This window comes from Camponotus floridanus, unplaced genomic scaffold, assembly GCF_003227725.1.
Source record: "Camponotus floridanus strain SB8 unplaced genomic scaffold, Cflo_v7.5 scaffold104, whole genome shotgun sequence".
Taxonomy (NCBI): Eukaryota; Metazoa; Arthropoda; class Insecta; order Hymenoptera; family Formicidae; genus Camponotus; species Camponotus floridanus.
The window spans coordinates 261,566-276,922 of NW_020229220.1; the positions used below are offsets into that span (position 1 = coordinate 261,566).

Sequence of the window (15,357 nt, forward strand, 5' to 3'; positions counted from 1 at the left end):
AAAAATTTAATAATGCAAATGAAAATACAAAATTGATCAAATTAATTATATTTTAATATTGCAGATTACATTATAAAAAAATGAAAAAAAAGATTCAAAAGATTAGGATCAAATTTTGACTTGCAGCATAATAGTTTCGGGCTCTACCGCCTTTTCGACAACTCACCGATATACAAAATATCAGTATTTTTTCAATCGGTTTTTTTCGAAAATGGCAAACCATTGGCCTCTAATATTTTACCCAAGTATTCTTTAGGCAGAGTACTATATTGCATTAAAGTATGATTTAATTCGGTATTCCGAAAGTCGCGCCCTCCCCTTGTAAGATCTGACGTGATAATTTTTTTTTCAAAGATAGATAAGAATGCATCATAGAAAAATAAAGATGACATTAACAAATAATATACAATGCATCACGTTTTTCTTCCTTATTTTATATATATTACAATACATTTAAATAATAATTTATATTATAAGATGAAAATAGTTCTTACAAGATGATACATATCGGAAGAGAAAACAGTAAATAAAAACTGGAGTATTCTGACCAGAATAAAATAAGCGCACATTGCTACACAAAAGTATTTGCACTTATCGCGTAATTCTCTCTCTAATACTTGGCTATTTTATATTTTGAAAATTAGAGTATGATTTATGAATATATATATGTATATGTATATGTACGTACACCGCATATTCAGCCTATATAACGCGATTATCTATAATAACGGATTTCTCTTTCTTTAATCGATAATAGGAGGCAGTTAAACGCGCACGAGTAGCACGAATATGGTAGACTATCTTTTTTCTGTATTTAATACGCGCATCATTACGTAACCAGCGACCGTAGCGACTGCGATTCCAAGTCCTGCCTTCCACCACACCAAGGAATCCCCTTGCATTAGGCCGAATTGATTTATGTGTCTGAAATGTCCAAGTACAAAACTTTGCTGCAATAATTCGAATGTATGAAAAATTTCAAATGTTTCAATATGATAAAACTACAAAGTCAATCTTAAATAATCTTAATTATTTTAACGATGCACCACGAGCACATATAAACACAAGTGTAGATGAAATTCTGATCACAATTATGACAATGAAGTTTTATCATATGCGATAAGCAACATTAGATCGAAAGAGAAATCTCTCCTGTTAGAATATTTAAGCATATAAATTAAACCAAATTGACGAGAAATTTGCGAGAGATTGACCGTGTTGCATGCTCATGCTTCAATGAAAAGCGGTCGATTTATTATTAAGCTACGACTCGTGACAACTGAACGCGAAGAAGAAATATACAATCAATAATACGAAATAAAACCTTGTGAAAGAATTCCACCACTGAGAGGGTGAGGTTTCGACAAGCAACATGTGGACCATACGCCTCAAATGGCTGAAAAGAGCCAATATGTTGTTACGTATAGTTTCATCCGTGCGATGACCAAATTTTCTAATATGTGAGCAAATCGCTCGACAGTACATTTAATATGACAAGATGGAGTTAACGTGAATGCATGCATTGACAGGAATGTTGACACAATGATGATGGTTAAATGCAGTTTTTACGATTTGCTCAAGCTTCTAGATCTTTACACAGTGCGAATTGAAATTTGGACCAACCTGTCTCTGTAAAATAATACCCATGCTCCTTGAAAGCGGCTAAACACGAAATATCTTTTTGTTAATACCGATTGTTTTTTTTTTTAATTTTATATTACATTATTATCTTTCCTTAAAATTAAAGAAAATATAAGAAAATAATTGGGGAGATACCTTGAAAAACATATAGAAATAAATGCAAATCATTGTTGCCTCAACATAACTTCACATATGAATATAAATATAAAAGAAGAAACAAGCGAGAAAGCTCTAAGTCTCGACATAATCGATATACTTTTAAATATATCGATTAAAAAGAAAAAAAGTCGTCTATTTTTTCTAAATTGAAAAAGCCTCGAAATCTATCTGGACGTTTCGTTACTCTTTTCTAATTTATGACAGAGAAAATTTAACTTACGGAAATGCTGCCATTGTAGCTAGTTTGACGAAGATTTCACGGCGTATTGTGCGCGAAATACTGTACGGTTGTGGAGGCATCAGTTTGTATTTGCTGCAAAAAGCAGCCGGTTGCAGTAGATATCCTTGTTTCACTTCGGAAAGGTCGCTTTTGTTCGCTACTATCAGAACAGGAATTTTGCTATCGGCAAAGTATTTCTGTAAAAGCATACATATGTTTATCATAAAAATCATATAATCAGTCTAATGAGATCATTACATTAGATACGAGAAAGTACTCACAATATAGATACGTGCTATATATTCGAACGATTTTGGATTACTGGCATCGTAAACGAGAGCCGCCGCATCGCACTGTATTTCTGCTGGCGTTAAGGCGTCCTGCACATTCAGCACGTTTATATCCTTCAATACCACCATCTTTTCCTGCCCATATACATGCAATGTATTCACAGTAATATGGGCATTTGACGGTACCGTCTCATCATTTAATTTCTAGAATCATACAAAGATAATTATAATACATGATCAAGATTTTTTATCTAACTTCAATTACAGGGTGTATCAGACCACCCATGCCAGCCGAATATCTCAAAAACCGAGAACGATAGACAAAAATGTTTCCTACAAAAGTTGTAGGGTTTCGAGTAACGCATTACATAGTAATATTAGTATGATCTTGAATAGTGTTGTCAAGGTCACGTAAAGATCACCTTCAATTTCTTAAATGGAATCCCCCATTTTTCATTACATATTCTTGTAGCTTATTTCGAGAGCTTTCCAAAACACTATAATAAATTATTTTTCCATCAAGTACTTTTCAAGTTATGAGGCTTGAAATCGTTTCTTAATTTTACATAAACTATAAAATATCTTGTAAAATATTCATTTTTCGATTATCATACCTTAATACTTTTATGTAAAAAATAATGAGAGGAATCAATTGGTGTAAAGAAAACATACAGTTGCTTTTAAGAAGAAATATGGAATTGTTAATTGCAAATTACATATTTTTTCTTAGAAACAACTATGTGTTTTCTTTACACCAATTGATTCCTCTCATTATTTTGTACATAAAAATTTTAAGGTATGATATTCGAAAAATGAATATTTTACAAGATATTTTATGGTTTATGTAAAATTAAGAAATAATTTCAAGCCTTATAACTCAAAAAGTACTTGATGGAAAAATAATTTATTATAGTATTTGGGAAAACTCTCAAAATAAGCTACAAGAATATGTAATGAAAAATGGGGGATTCCATTTAAGAAATTGAAGATGATTTTTACGTGACCTTGACAACGCTATTCAAGGTCATACTAATATTACTATGTAATGCGATACTCGAAACCCTACAACTTTTGGAAATATTTTTGTCTGCCGTTCTCGGTTTTTGAGATATTCGGCTGGCACGGGTGATCTGATACACCCTGTATTATAATATTATTAATAAGTGATAATTTACCACAAGTTTAGGATCGATAAAAGTTCTGCATAATGTAGTTTTTCCACTGCTTTTCGGACCTATCACATGACAGGTGTAAACGTTTCTACTCGATTGCTTCTTTGCTAGATCTACTTTCTTTTCACGAGTCACGATAATTGAACTCGTTTGAGACTCGTTATGATACATATTGTAGCCTAAATACGCCATATATTCCAAGGTCTTACGCACGTTCGTCAGTGTCAATAGCGCCCATTGGCACATGTATCCTTGGAACGTAATCCATCCCTAAGCATTATTATATAAATTAAATTATGTTCAATTATATTTTACTAATATAGCTTTCCGGTTCTCAGAAACAGATATACCGGTTTTTTATCATTTTACATATATGTTTTTTTACATTTTACAAATATTTTTCTAAGAATAATAAAGGCGAAAATAAACCTTTTCGTTTGTGGATACAGTGTACTTGTATTCGTCGCCCCATGGTGGGACGAGGCAACGCGAGAACAATGACTCCATTTCTAAGGGCGAAAGCGCTCCGTCACGATCGCGATCATGTTGCATAAACAATAATGTCAAAAACTCCTGTCCCTTATGTGATAATTCAGTCGTGCAGCCAGGCGGGACTTTTAATCTAAAATAAAGATATTTAATTATTAATATGAAAATATATTAATTTAAAATATATTAGTAACGTGACTCTGTTGTCTTCTTTATACATACGAAGGATGAATATATTCTTTTGACATTTGCAGCTCGTTATCATATCCGAATTTTCGTAACACAGCCCAAGTCGTTTCGTTCCTTCCACGTTGTATGAATAAACATTGTAAATACATAAAACCTATATATAATTAGAGATAATTATATTAATAGCTTTAGTATATCTTGTATAAGTTTAACATTGAATTAACTGCATACCTTTCATCGTGACACATCCGTTACATATACCATCACAAATATTTTTTGATAACACAGCTTTTACATCCTCCAGTACTTGTGGTTGTAATGGTGTGTTGAAGCACCACTGTTGAAACGCATTCAACTCCATATCATTTAAAAGATTATCGTTATCTACATCGCATATCTATAAGAAAAAAAATAATGTAATAGAGAATTTGTAGAAATAAAGAGGCCAATATATACAATATATTTATTATATTACTTTATGCAATTATTTTTGAAATTAATAATTGTTCAAGAAAATAGTCAATAGAATTATATAGTTTAAATAGAGTTACACTCAAGACTGTAAGCAACTATAATTTTTTTTTAAATAAAGTCACATATATATAATTCTTTTAAAATAATTTATATAAATTACTTCTTTCAATGATTTTGTATAAAACAATTTACTATAAACATATTAAGATATACAAGTATCAAAAAATATATATTTTAGAAAATATTTTTACTTTTCATATTATAAAATAGAATATATATATATGTAGAAATAAAAATAAAAAATCCTGCATAACTATGGTGCATACTTACTTTAAAGACTCGCTTTAGGGCAGTTTTGCATTCCTCCGTGAGCTAGAATAGGAAATATTAATAAAGTTTAATCAGAAAGCTTAAATTAAAAAGTAACTAAATATATAAATATATAAATTATAAATATATATATATATATATATATATATATATATATATATATATATCACCTCCTGTGTGTCATAATTGTACAAAGGTGTGGTAGGATGCAAAACTGCTTTTTGTGCATAATAAAATGTTTCTGAAACATTCTGAAGTGTTTTCGCCGAGCACTAAAAACAGATAAATTATATTTCTTTATAGCTTTCCTCCAGCTTCCTTCATTATATATCATATTAATCAATCTTACCTCTATGCAGCTCTCAATCTCTGTAAACTCTTTCATAATGGGGTACACAGCCTTGAATTGCAAATGGAAACAACAATTATTAACACTATTAAAATAAAATAAATGCTTGCTATTTAAACCTTTTTACAAACCTCAATAGTGGAATAATCTACCAGGTCGATCTTATTGCCTACGAGCACAACTGGACATCGATTGTCAGGCGAACATCTTCTGATTAAGGGTAACCAATAGCTAGCGGCTCTATCCAGAGTATCTTCGTCGTCCACAGAATAAACCACGCATATCACATGCGCCTTCTGAATCTCTTCCGCCAGTTGATCATCCGTTTGCTCCACCGCTGTAAACATGTAGTATAATAGTGAGCGACAAGTAATAAAGAAAGGAATGTACATACAGAGCACTGTACGATACCTGAATAATCGACTATATGCGTCGGCACCTGTTCTGGCGTGACGTCGGCCGGTATCGTGATCTCCTCAGCCTTGCTGGGCACTTCCTCCGCGTATTCTTCACTCACCAGAGACAATATTAGGGAGGTCTTGCCGACACCTCGCTCGCCGATCAACAATATTCTCACGTTGCGCCGAGGCGCGACCGGACGTTGCACCATGCTGTCTAAGCACCGTAATGATTATTGCATACAGCTTTCGCCGTGTTTCAATTCCTCGCGGATGGCATCCTTCCGGAGGAGAGGGAGAAAGAAAGAGAGAGAGAGAGAGAGAATCTCAATTAACACCGCAATGTATAACCTATGAGCGGACGTCAACAATCCGCAACACTCCCGTCGAGTGTCATCGATCGTGATTCTCTTCACGGTGACATTTTGATGAGGCGATGAAGACAACGATAAGGATGACGACAATGAGGATCAACGAGGCATCTTTACCTCTGCTCGTTGAAAATGATTATTTTGCACTGTGTCGCAATGTTTTTTGGAAGAGAAGGATTGTGGCCAATTGCGATTACAGTTAAAAACAGACTAATAGTAAACTCTGATGGATTCACTACAGAACTGAAACGTGTAGTAGCGCTTCGAGGGTGGTCTTTTCAAGGTTACCTATGCCACCGCAATGAATGGTGTTATGTGTGTGTGGATCTATGTATAACGGTACCGCATGTGTACGAATGCGCGCGCGCGCGCATGTGTGGTGGGGACTCGTTACACTTTGCGCTTTAATTATTTCTCTTTCGCTTTCCAGTTCACGTGTGTATCTGTAATATATATAACGGATAAGAAAAAAGATATTTTTTTACGTCTCATCTCTCCTGCTTGGAGAGATGAGACATAATTTTTACACACAATAGAAAAAAATACTACGGCAAACCCTGCCGAAAATGATCGATTAAAATAACCGATTAAAATAAAAAGTAATTCGAATCGATCGGGATTTCTGTATCAAAAGCGGTATTAAAAAGGATTGAAATAAGCGAAGTCAAAAATAAAGTTATTATATTCATATATCTTAAAAATTTCTTTAATGAGATATCTTTTAGATTTCTGCAAGACCTTGATGTTATTTGGGATATTTGAAATTCAATGATAAATAAAACTTTATAATAAATGTAATTTTGTTTCTTCATTTATATATATACACACAGTCGAATATAATAATATTCCCCCATAGCAAAAAAAGTCACAGTGATATCACAATAATATGTCACAATGAAATCACAACAAAGTGACATGCAAATGTCCGCTTTGTCACAAATGTGATATCACTATGACATCATTGTAATATTATATAAAATGTCATTGTGAGGTTTACACACACATACATACACACATCCAACAAAATGATCTTGTATATATATATATGTTTTTTCAAAATAAATTTAATTTATTTCATGATCTACATTTTTGGTTTTGTAAATATACATACATATGTATATTTAAAAATCCAAATATATATGTATATATATATATATATACATATGTATGTATATTTAGAAAACCAAAAATGTAAATCATGGAATAAATTAAATTTATTTTAAAAAACTTATATAGAGTGTCCCAAAAGTCCCGGACTGGTCGAATATTTCATAAACTATGCACTTTAGAAAGAAATGTTTCGAACAAAAGTTGTATGGCTTGAAGGGGGCCATTAGATAATGCCAATGATTTGACTTTGGAGAGTCATTTGAAGGTGACGTAAAGGTCACCTTCAATTTCTTAAATGGAACTCTATTTTTTATTACATATTCGTGTAGCTTATCTCGAGAGCTTTCCAAAACACTATAATAAAGTATTTCTTCATTGAGTACTTTTCGAGTTATGAGGCTTGAAATCATTTCTTAATTTTGCATAAACCATAAAATATCTAGTAAAATATTCATTTTTCGATTATCTTACCTTAATACCATGTAAAAATAATGAGAGGAATCAATTGGTGTAAAGAAAACACATAGTTGTTTTTAAAAAAATATGTAATTGTTAATTGCAAATTACATATTTTTTTCTTAAAAACAACTATGTTTTTTCTCTGGGCCTAAGGTCCAGTTCCACAATCCAGTTAATCCGAGTTTAAGTAGTGAATAGACCAATCAGGACTCAGTTTAACGTATTAAACTCGGATTAACTCGAATTGTGGAATCGGGCCTAAGGGGAGGAATCCCAAATCCCAATTGCGCACAGAATGAAACGGACACAATCAAATCGACCGATGCTTAGAGGTCTAGCACGGTTGACCAATAGAGAGTCCTGTGTCCGATTTATTCTGTGCGCAACTAAGCCTCACTCAATTAAGGACAATTAAACTACGATTAAAAATTATAACTAGTGTCACATTTTATTTTGATATATACTTAACCTATTTGTTATCTGTAACCTATTGTTTCGGACATGGCACATTTTTATGATGTATTGTCATCTTCTGATGATGAAGAAATTTTTCAACAAATTAACAGAAGAGAAAGAAAAAATTTAAAGTGCACATTAATTTTTTCGAAGAATTTGACAACATTGAATTTAAAATGCGATTTCGTTTAAGTAAAGAGTCAGTATTATTAATACTGGAAAATATTACAGAAGAATTAGAGTTTTTAACTAATAAATAAGTTTTTTATAATTATTTTCTAATAATTATTTTCTAATAATATAATTATTTTCTAATAATAATTTTATAATTACATAATTATATAAAATTAAATTTATACAAATAATATATATTTTTATTTTTTAGAAACAGAGCAACTTCTCCTATGGAATAATTATTACTCACACTTTGTATTTACACTACAGGATCATTTCTTATAACAATTGGAGATTTATATGTGATATTTATTATATAATAAAATTGATATACAACATAAAATTTTTGATTTCCCACTAATTCTATTAGAGCCAATATTGGACCAATCAGCGTCCTATTTCTACAAATGTTCGAAGTTGTGTCATGTAAGATATAAGGCCAGTATTCATAGGCCGGTATTCATAGTCCGATCTTATATTTAAGATCGTCTTAAGTCTGCTTGGAGGTTGACTTAAGACCTTATTCAACCAATCAAATAGCTGCGTAGCATTTCAAGCTCGAACTTAAGACGATCTCAAATATAAGATCGGACTATGAATACCGGCCATAGGCCGGTATTCATAGTCCGGTCTTACATTTAAGATCATCTTAAGAACTCATTCAACCAATCAAATAGCTACAATGCAGCTATTGATTGGTGGAATGAGAGCTTAAGATGATCTTAAATGTAAGACCGGACTATGAATATCGGCCATAGTCTGGTCTCTTACATTTAAGATCATCTTAAGAACTCATTCCACCAATCAATGGCTGCATTGTAGCTATTTGATTGGTTGAATGAATTCTTAAGATGATCTTAAATATAAGACCGTACTATGAATACCGGCCATAAGTTTAGTTAAACATATTCAATGGTCGGTATTCATAGGGTACGTTCCATTTGAACGCTCACGCGCTATAAGCGCTCACGCTTATAAGCGCTATTTTCAACCGTTCCATTTGCTGCTTAAGCGCTTAAAATTACAAACAAAAGGTCGTTTCTTTTGGATGCGTGAGCAGTGTGAGCAGTACGAATGTTTAAAAATGGACGAAAAAGAAATTGTCATTTTATGCTCATTAATTGCAATATTTTTTAAAATATTGTTTGAAAATGAAGATTCTCCAAGCAATACAGAATTATTAGAAAATATTTTTATAATTCTTAATAAACATCGCATTAAAAATCCTATATTACGATTAAAGGATTACGTAGAAAATATTTTACCATCATATACGGATATACAGTTTAAATCACATTTCAAAAGAAAAGTCTACATAACTTCATTCCACTTTATTATATTAATACATAATATAAATTTTGAATAATATAAATATTAATAATAATCTTACCAGTTTCTAAACGTTTGGCTTCTTCTACTGTTACTAATATTGTATAAATTTTGTTGGTTTCATCATCTTCAATATCAACTGATATCTTCGGTCCATTTTTCTTATAAAAGGATTTAGCTGTCGTATGAATTGATCTAGTTCGTGAACGAAAGATTTTACAAAAAATTGATTTTTGACAAGTAATGATCATTACTTCATAATAGACTTAATAAAAATCTTATTTAGCAGTTAAATAATAAATTTGGACGATTAAATATGCTTACTCTTTATTTACTTAAAAATTATTAAAATATGTACTCACTTTTAGTTAATATCGTAGCACTATGGTCACCGTGGTGTAGTATTTCTATACGTTAGGTGTTCCGTACAAGGTGTTCCGTATCGCATTACGTTACGTTAAGTATCAATAGTAAATTTAATTCCGTACGTAAACTTAAACTTCAGTCAACGCACAGAAAAAATCGTAACGTAAAGACATGTCTTTAATCTAACAAAATATAAATCTAAATATAATTGACTATGTACAGATATACTATACATAACTAAGTAATATCAGGTACAGGTTTTATGGTTTCATACGGTCTGTAGCACAGAATTATATGCTCTAGATGTTAAATTAAAACTTGGAATGTGCTGAACTACGTATCTATTTTTATTTAAAACCTTTGAAACCATGTAGGATCCTTTATATAACGGTTTCAACTTCTTGTCCTCACTTAGTTTGATAATTGAATCTCTGATGAGAACGTAATCGCCTGGTTTATATTGAGACGATTTCTTATGCTTCTCGTCATAATATATTTTGTTATATTCTTTAATTCTATTTGTGGATTCGATAGCCAATTCTCTGGCAATGTTTCGTTCTTCTATAATATCTAGACTTGTTTTAGTTAGATCCTTGAGGAAAGTAACGAATTTACTATCAAGATGGTTATACATTTCGATACTAAATAATAGTATGGAGAGGTTTTGGTGGAAGAGTGGTATGTATTATTCATCATATTGAATAGTAGTGATGTGCAAATTCCAAGAGAGGTCGTCATCGATAATTTTTCTAAGGGAAGATTTCAGGAATCTATTAATCCTTTCCACTAGGCCGTTTGCCCAAGGCGCCGCCACTTGACGATGAACTACATTATAATACTTTAAAAAATTTGAGAATTCATGGGAGGTAAAAGCAGTACCTCTGTCTGACACTAGTATAATGGGATTAGCAAAATTTTGAAAGAGATACGAAAGATATTTTATTGTCTCTCTGAAACTTGTAGATTTAGTTGGAAACAACCAAGTGTATCTAAAAAAAGCGTCGATTACTACCAGGATATACTTAAATCCGCGAATTTCTTGGATAGGACCAAAGTGATCCGTATGTATAAAATTTGAAACGGATGAGAAGGAGTGTCAGTTATTTGAAGTCCACCTTCTTGTGAGTTAATGGCTGAATTAGCTAGAAAGCAAATTAAACAGTTATCTAGATAATTTTGGATTATCTTTTTAAAGAACAGAAACCAATAATTAGAAGAAATTCCTTTGACTGTTTTATCGAAACCAAAATGCGCCATGTCATCATGATAGTAACGAATTTGATTAGAAATCATTACCTCTGGTACAACGAAGCGAGACCTATCGTGCCCCTTTCTAAAAACTAGACTATCGAGGAGTTTGTAATTTTCATATTCTTTAGATTCCAGATTTTCTGCCAATTTTTTCAATTTAGGGTCTTGCAATTGTCTGAACTGAAGCTCCTTTCCTAAAGGCATAGTTTCTATAACGTGAGTGATGCGACTTAAAGCATCAACATGTACCATTCTTCAACCATCTCGATGAGATATCTTAAATTTGTAATTCTGTAATTTTAAAGTTCAGTGAGTTATGGAGGTTGATATGCGCCTTATTAACCGCATATACTAAAGCGTGACACTCTGTCACAACAGTGAATTCCATATAAATATAGATGGAACCTTTCTACAGATTTAACAATAGCGAGCATCTCCAGCTCAAAGCTATGATAATTAGCCTCTGCTTTATTAGTGCTTTGACTATAAAATGCTATCGGAGCCCACTGATCCGATTTTGATTTTTGTAATAAAATTCCAGCAACCAGAAAGACTGTCTTTCTCTGTGTGTTGATGGAGACGGTTGGCATGACAATCTTGACGAAATGATTTCCTTATTTCTCACGATAGAATAGTTAACTAAATTATTTTCACTCGAAAAGGACCAAAACCATGGTCGAAACGTCATGATTTACTGTAATAAAATTTACCAGTGTGGTCGTTTTTAATTACTTCTTGTATTTTATTTACTGGCGACCTTTAAGAGTTTAATGTTATTTTAGAAGGTATTGGAAAATTAGTAATAGCTTCGATATGACGAGAACTAAGAGTTATCCTAGAAGGGGAAACTATATAACCAAGATACTCTATAGTGGTTTTCAGAAACTGACATTTTTGCAAATTAATTTAAAAATCATAACGTTTAAGTGTAATAATACTTGTAATAATACTTGCTTTAATGTGTCTAAATTATCCTCGACTGATGTAGAAGGAATAAGGTATGTCATCAATATAAACCAGTACTTTATCTTGTCTAATGGAAGACTGTAATAAATTAAAACAAGGCGCTTTTGAAACTCTGCGGGCGCCTCACAGAATCCAAAAGGTAATCTTAAATATTCATATTGACCGCCTGAGGTCGCAAACGAAAAATATTTCGTGTAATCTGGATGAATTTTGATATGGTGGAAACCATCTTTGAGATCAAGAAGCGTAAACACTTTTTTATCACTTAAACGACCTAAGCAATCTTCAATAACCGGAAAAAAGTATTTTTACTTAACAGTTCGTTCATTTAGCGGTTGCAAATCTATGCAAAGTCTTAGTAAACTATTCTTTTTACAAATAGGTACAACGCGTGCGCAATACAGAGAATTGCTTTCTCTGATAATATTTCTAGACAACAGGTCATCTATTATTTCTCTTATTTGAATTCTTTCTTTGTAAGCAAAGCGTCTAGGAGAAAAAACGAAAACGGATTCGTCCTTCAAATTTATCTTAACACAATAGTTATCATCTATTGGAATGATATTACTATTACTTCTGAATTTCTTTAATGACAGATATTAATTGATTTTTAGTATTAATGTTGAAGTCGATATCACCCACATAGCATGCATATCTAAAAGATATCCAGAAGATATCTTTGGGCGATTAGACATCTTCAGGATGTCCTGTTAATGTCTTTTGGACATAGGATGCTATATGGGCAATATTCAATAATAAATCTTCTTTTTGGTCGTTCAATAGAATTGTACTGTTAGCGAAAGCGACTTGGGAAAACAAGTGGATTCTATCCTTTAAGTCTTTTTTAGAAAGATTGACCGTGATGGAGATTTCATTCTCTTCTAGAAAATCATGTCCAAGTATTAAATATGATGATACAGAATTATTTGAAAAAACTAAAAAGGAAATGTTAACTATTTGATTCATAAGTAGCTTTAATTTAATAGGAATTGAAATTGATCCAATAATATTAATAGGAGTACCATTTAGAGCATTATAAGATTGAATGACTTTTATACACAGATGGATTAAAATCAGAAGGATCAGAAGGATTAAAATACTTTAAAAAGATTTTATCAGAAATAAAAGAAATAAGACTTCCCGTGTCTAGTAACGCAAACAAAATACAAGATATATTATTAACATGTGTAACTTCTAACAAAGTGTCATTAATGACGATTTTCCTACCGTTAGTAGAGTCTACGCAAGCTATCGTGACTGAAGATGTAGCTATTGAGTCACTGATCGCTGCCACTGGAAGAATAGAAGATTGCGCAAGGCTGTGGACTTCTTGACATCCTTTCTTTTTTCTTGAGTTTAAAACACTTTTCTTTTGTATGATTTCTGCCACGACAATAAGAGCAGAAGGTATCTTCAGTAGATTTATTCTGGGAATCTGATCTTCCTAATGAAGTATCCTTATGCAGGATTGTTTCTGCATATGAACGTAGGTGAAGATTTCTTGAGATTGCATGAAAAAGTGATATATTGCATCTTCCTCAGAAATTCATCCAGTGAATTTTTAGGCAGTGACGCTGCTGCTGCTCTGATAGATAAACTGGAGATTTCATTGATAAGTAGGTGAATTGCGTCTTGATCTAACAATCTTAAAGATTTCATTAAGGTTATTTTATCAGTAGTGTACTCTGAAAAGGATTCTTTATAGAAAAGCCATTTGCGAAGTTCAATTTTCTATATCTTCATAGTGTATAAGATGTCCCTTTTAAAACGACTGAGCAGTGCTTTTCTGAAATCTAGCCAAGAAGTATTAGCAAATCCAGAAACTCGATCAAACTACTTACGTGCTGTTTTTGCCAATTTTATTATGGCTGCTGCCAAAATAACATTATGGGATGATCCATTAATTTGAGCCAGACTTTCCAATTTTTCAAGCCATAACTCAATATCCTCTTCGTCTGATTCATTGAAATATGGGATCTGATTGACTAAAATTTTGGCAGCACTATATGAAGCTGTTGTAAAATCCTCCGTAATTTATGAAGAACTGGAACGGTGGTTATACGATGTATTTCTATCTAGTGAGCGTTCTCTAGATAAAAACTGATGATAATGTTTGTACCAAAATTTCTTGATAATTACGCATTTGCTCCCCTAGTAGCAGAATGACATCTTAATAACGTCTTAATGACGTCATAGACGTCTTTAAGACGTCTTTAGACGTCATCTTGCTACCTAGGTCATTTTGATGTTGCATTTGAATAGTTAAAAGAGAGCAAAATTGAGTCAAGATATTAGAATCAGTGTTATCTGCTTCTTTATTAGCAGGTTGGTTTATTGAGTTATTACCGACCTTAAGTAAAGATTGAGTTGCTCAAGGACCGGTTGCGTTAATTTCTCCTTCAACTGTTTTTCCACCATAATAATCCAAAGGAGGTGCAGACCTTTCCAAGAAGGTCATAATCATGTCAATGCACTTGTTACGATTGTCATCTACTGAAAGTCCATAAAATAACGCCTCTTCTTGCAATTTCGGAAAGGAAAGATTTTCCAAACGGTGTCGATCCATTATTTTTAACTGATATTTATTATTATTTTTTTTTAGTTTTACGTGCACACAAAGGCTGGAATACTGTCTTATCACGTACTCATAAATGGTGGGCACTCCCGTATCACGTGCACATAAAGGCAGGAATACTGTTATATCACGTAACCACAATGGCGGTTACACTCTCGTATCACGTGATCACAACGGTGAGCTAACTCGTTAGATCAACGTGCCCAACTGGTTATTGTTTGATATAGATAATATTCATAAAATGTTTAATGAATATCGCGCACTATCAGTCTAAAAGTCTGAATTAGCACATAAATCGCGACTCTGTATACTTAGAGTATACTGCGCGACAACGATTCGTTCCGTGGCCCCTCTCTCACGGGGCAAGGGAAGCGTAGACGTGAATTAGCTGGCAGCGTGGCAGTGGCTGATTGGTCAGAGGCTACGCTCCCTTTGCCCCGCGAGAGGGACCACGAAACGAATCGTTGTCGCGGAGTGTACGTAATGCTGGAAAACACTCAGCGAAAAAATATAAATGTATCGGAAACGAGCACACACATAAAAAAAACTTCGAATGATAATACCACTTCTGAACTTTTAGGGATTTAGA

General features: G+C 32.6%; 1 protein-coding gene and 1 long non-coding RNA gene across 5 annotated transcripts; both read right to left on the reverse strand.

Moving 5' to 3' along the window:
• Positions 1-471: 471 nt before the first annotated feature.
• On the reverse strand, positions 472-6,539 carry LOC105257882 (mitochondrial Rho GTPase). 3 transcript variants are annotated; one of them, XM_025410964.1, is made up of 14 exons: positions 5,725-6,539; positions 5,445-5,650; positions 5,314-5,364; positions 5,135-5,236; positions 4,965-5,006; positions 4,392-4,557; positions 4,194-4,314; positions 3,912-4,104; positions 3,486-3,752; positions 2,302-2,514; positions 2,021-2,217; positions 1,624-1,662; positions 1,325-1,396; positions 472-924 (listed from the first exon to the last, which is right to left on the reverse strand). In XM_025410964.1, the coding sequence occupies exons 1-14, from the start codon at positions 5,921-5,923 to the stop codon at positions 798-800; spliced, it is 1,995 nt and encodes a 664-aa protein (XP_025266749.1). In that variant the 5' UTR covers positions 5,924-6,539; the 3' UTR covers positions 472-797. The 3 variants fall into 3 exon arrangements, with proteins under 3 accessions (XP_025266749.1, XP_025266751.1, XP_025266754.1); XM_025410966.1 differs by lacking the exon at positions 1,325-1,396 and having other exon boundaries at positions 473-924; positions 5,725-6,537; XM_025410969.1 differs by lacking the exons at positions 1,325-1,396; positions 1,624-1,662 and having other exon boundaries at positions 473-924; positions 5,725-6,537.
• A 3,111-nt stretch (positions 6,540-9,650) lies between these two features.
• LOC105257881 lies at positions 9,651-15,357 on the reverse strand. Of its 2 annotated transcripts, XR_889700.3 has the most exons (4): positions 14,544-15,357; positions 13,421-14,237; positions 9,973-10,158; positions 9,651-9,805 (listed from the first exon to the last, which is right to left on the reverse strand). It is a non-coding gene; the product is annotated as an uncharacterized LOC105257881 (long non-coding RNA). The 2 variants fall into 2 exon arrangements; XR_003123161.1 differs by lacking the exon at positions 14,544-15,357 and having other exon boundaries at positions 13,421-14,272.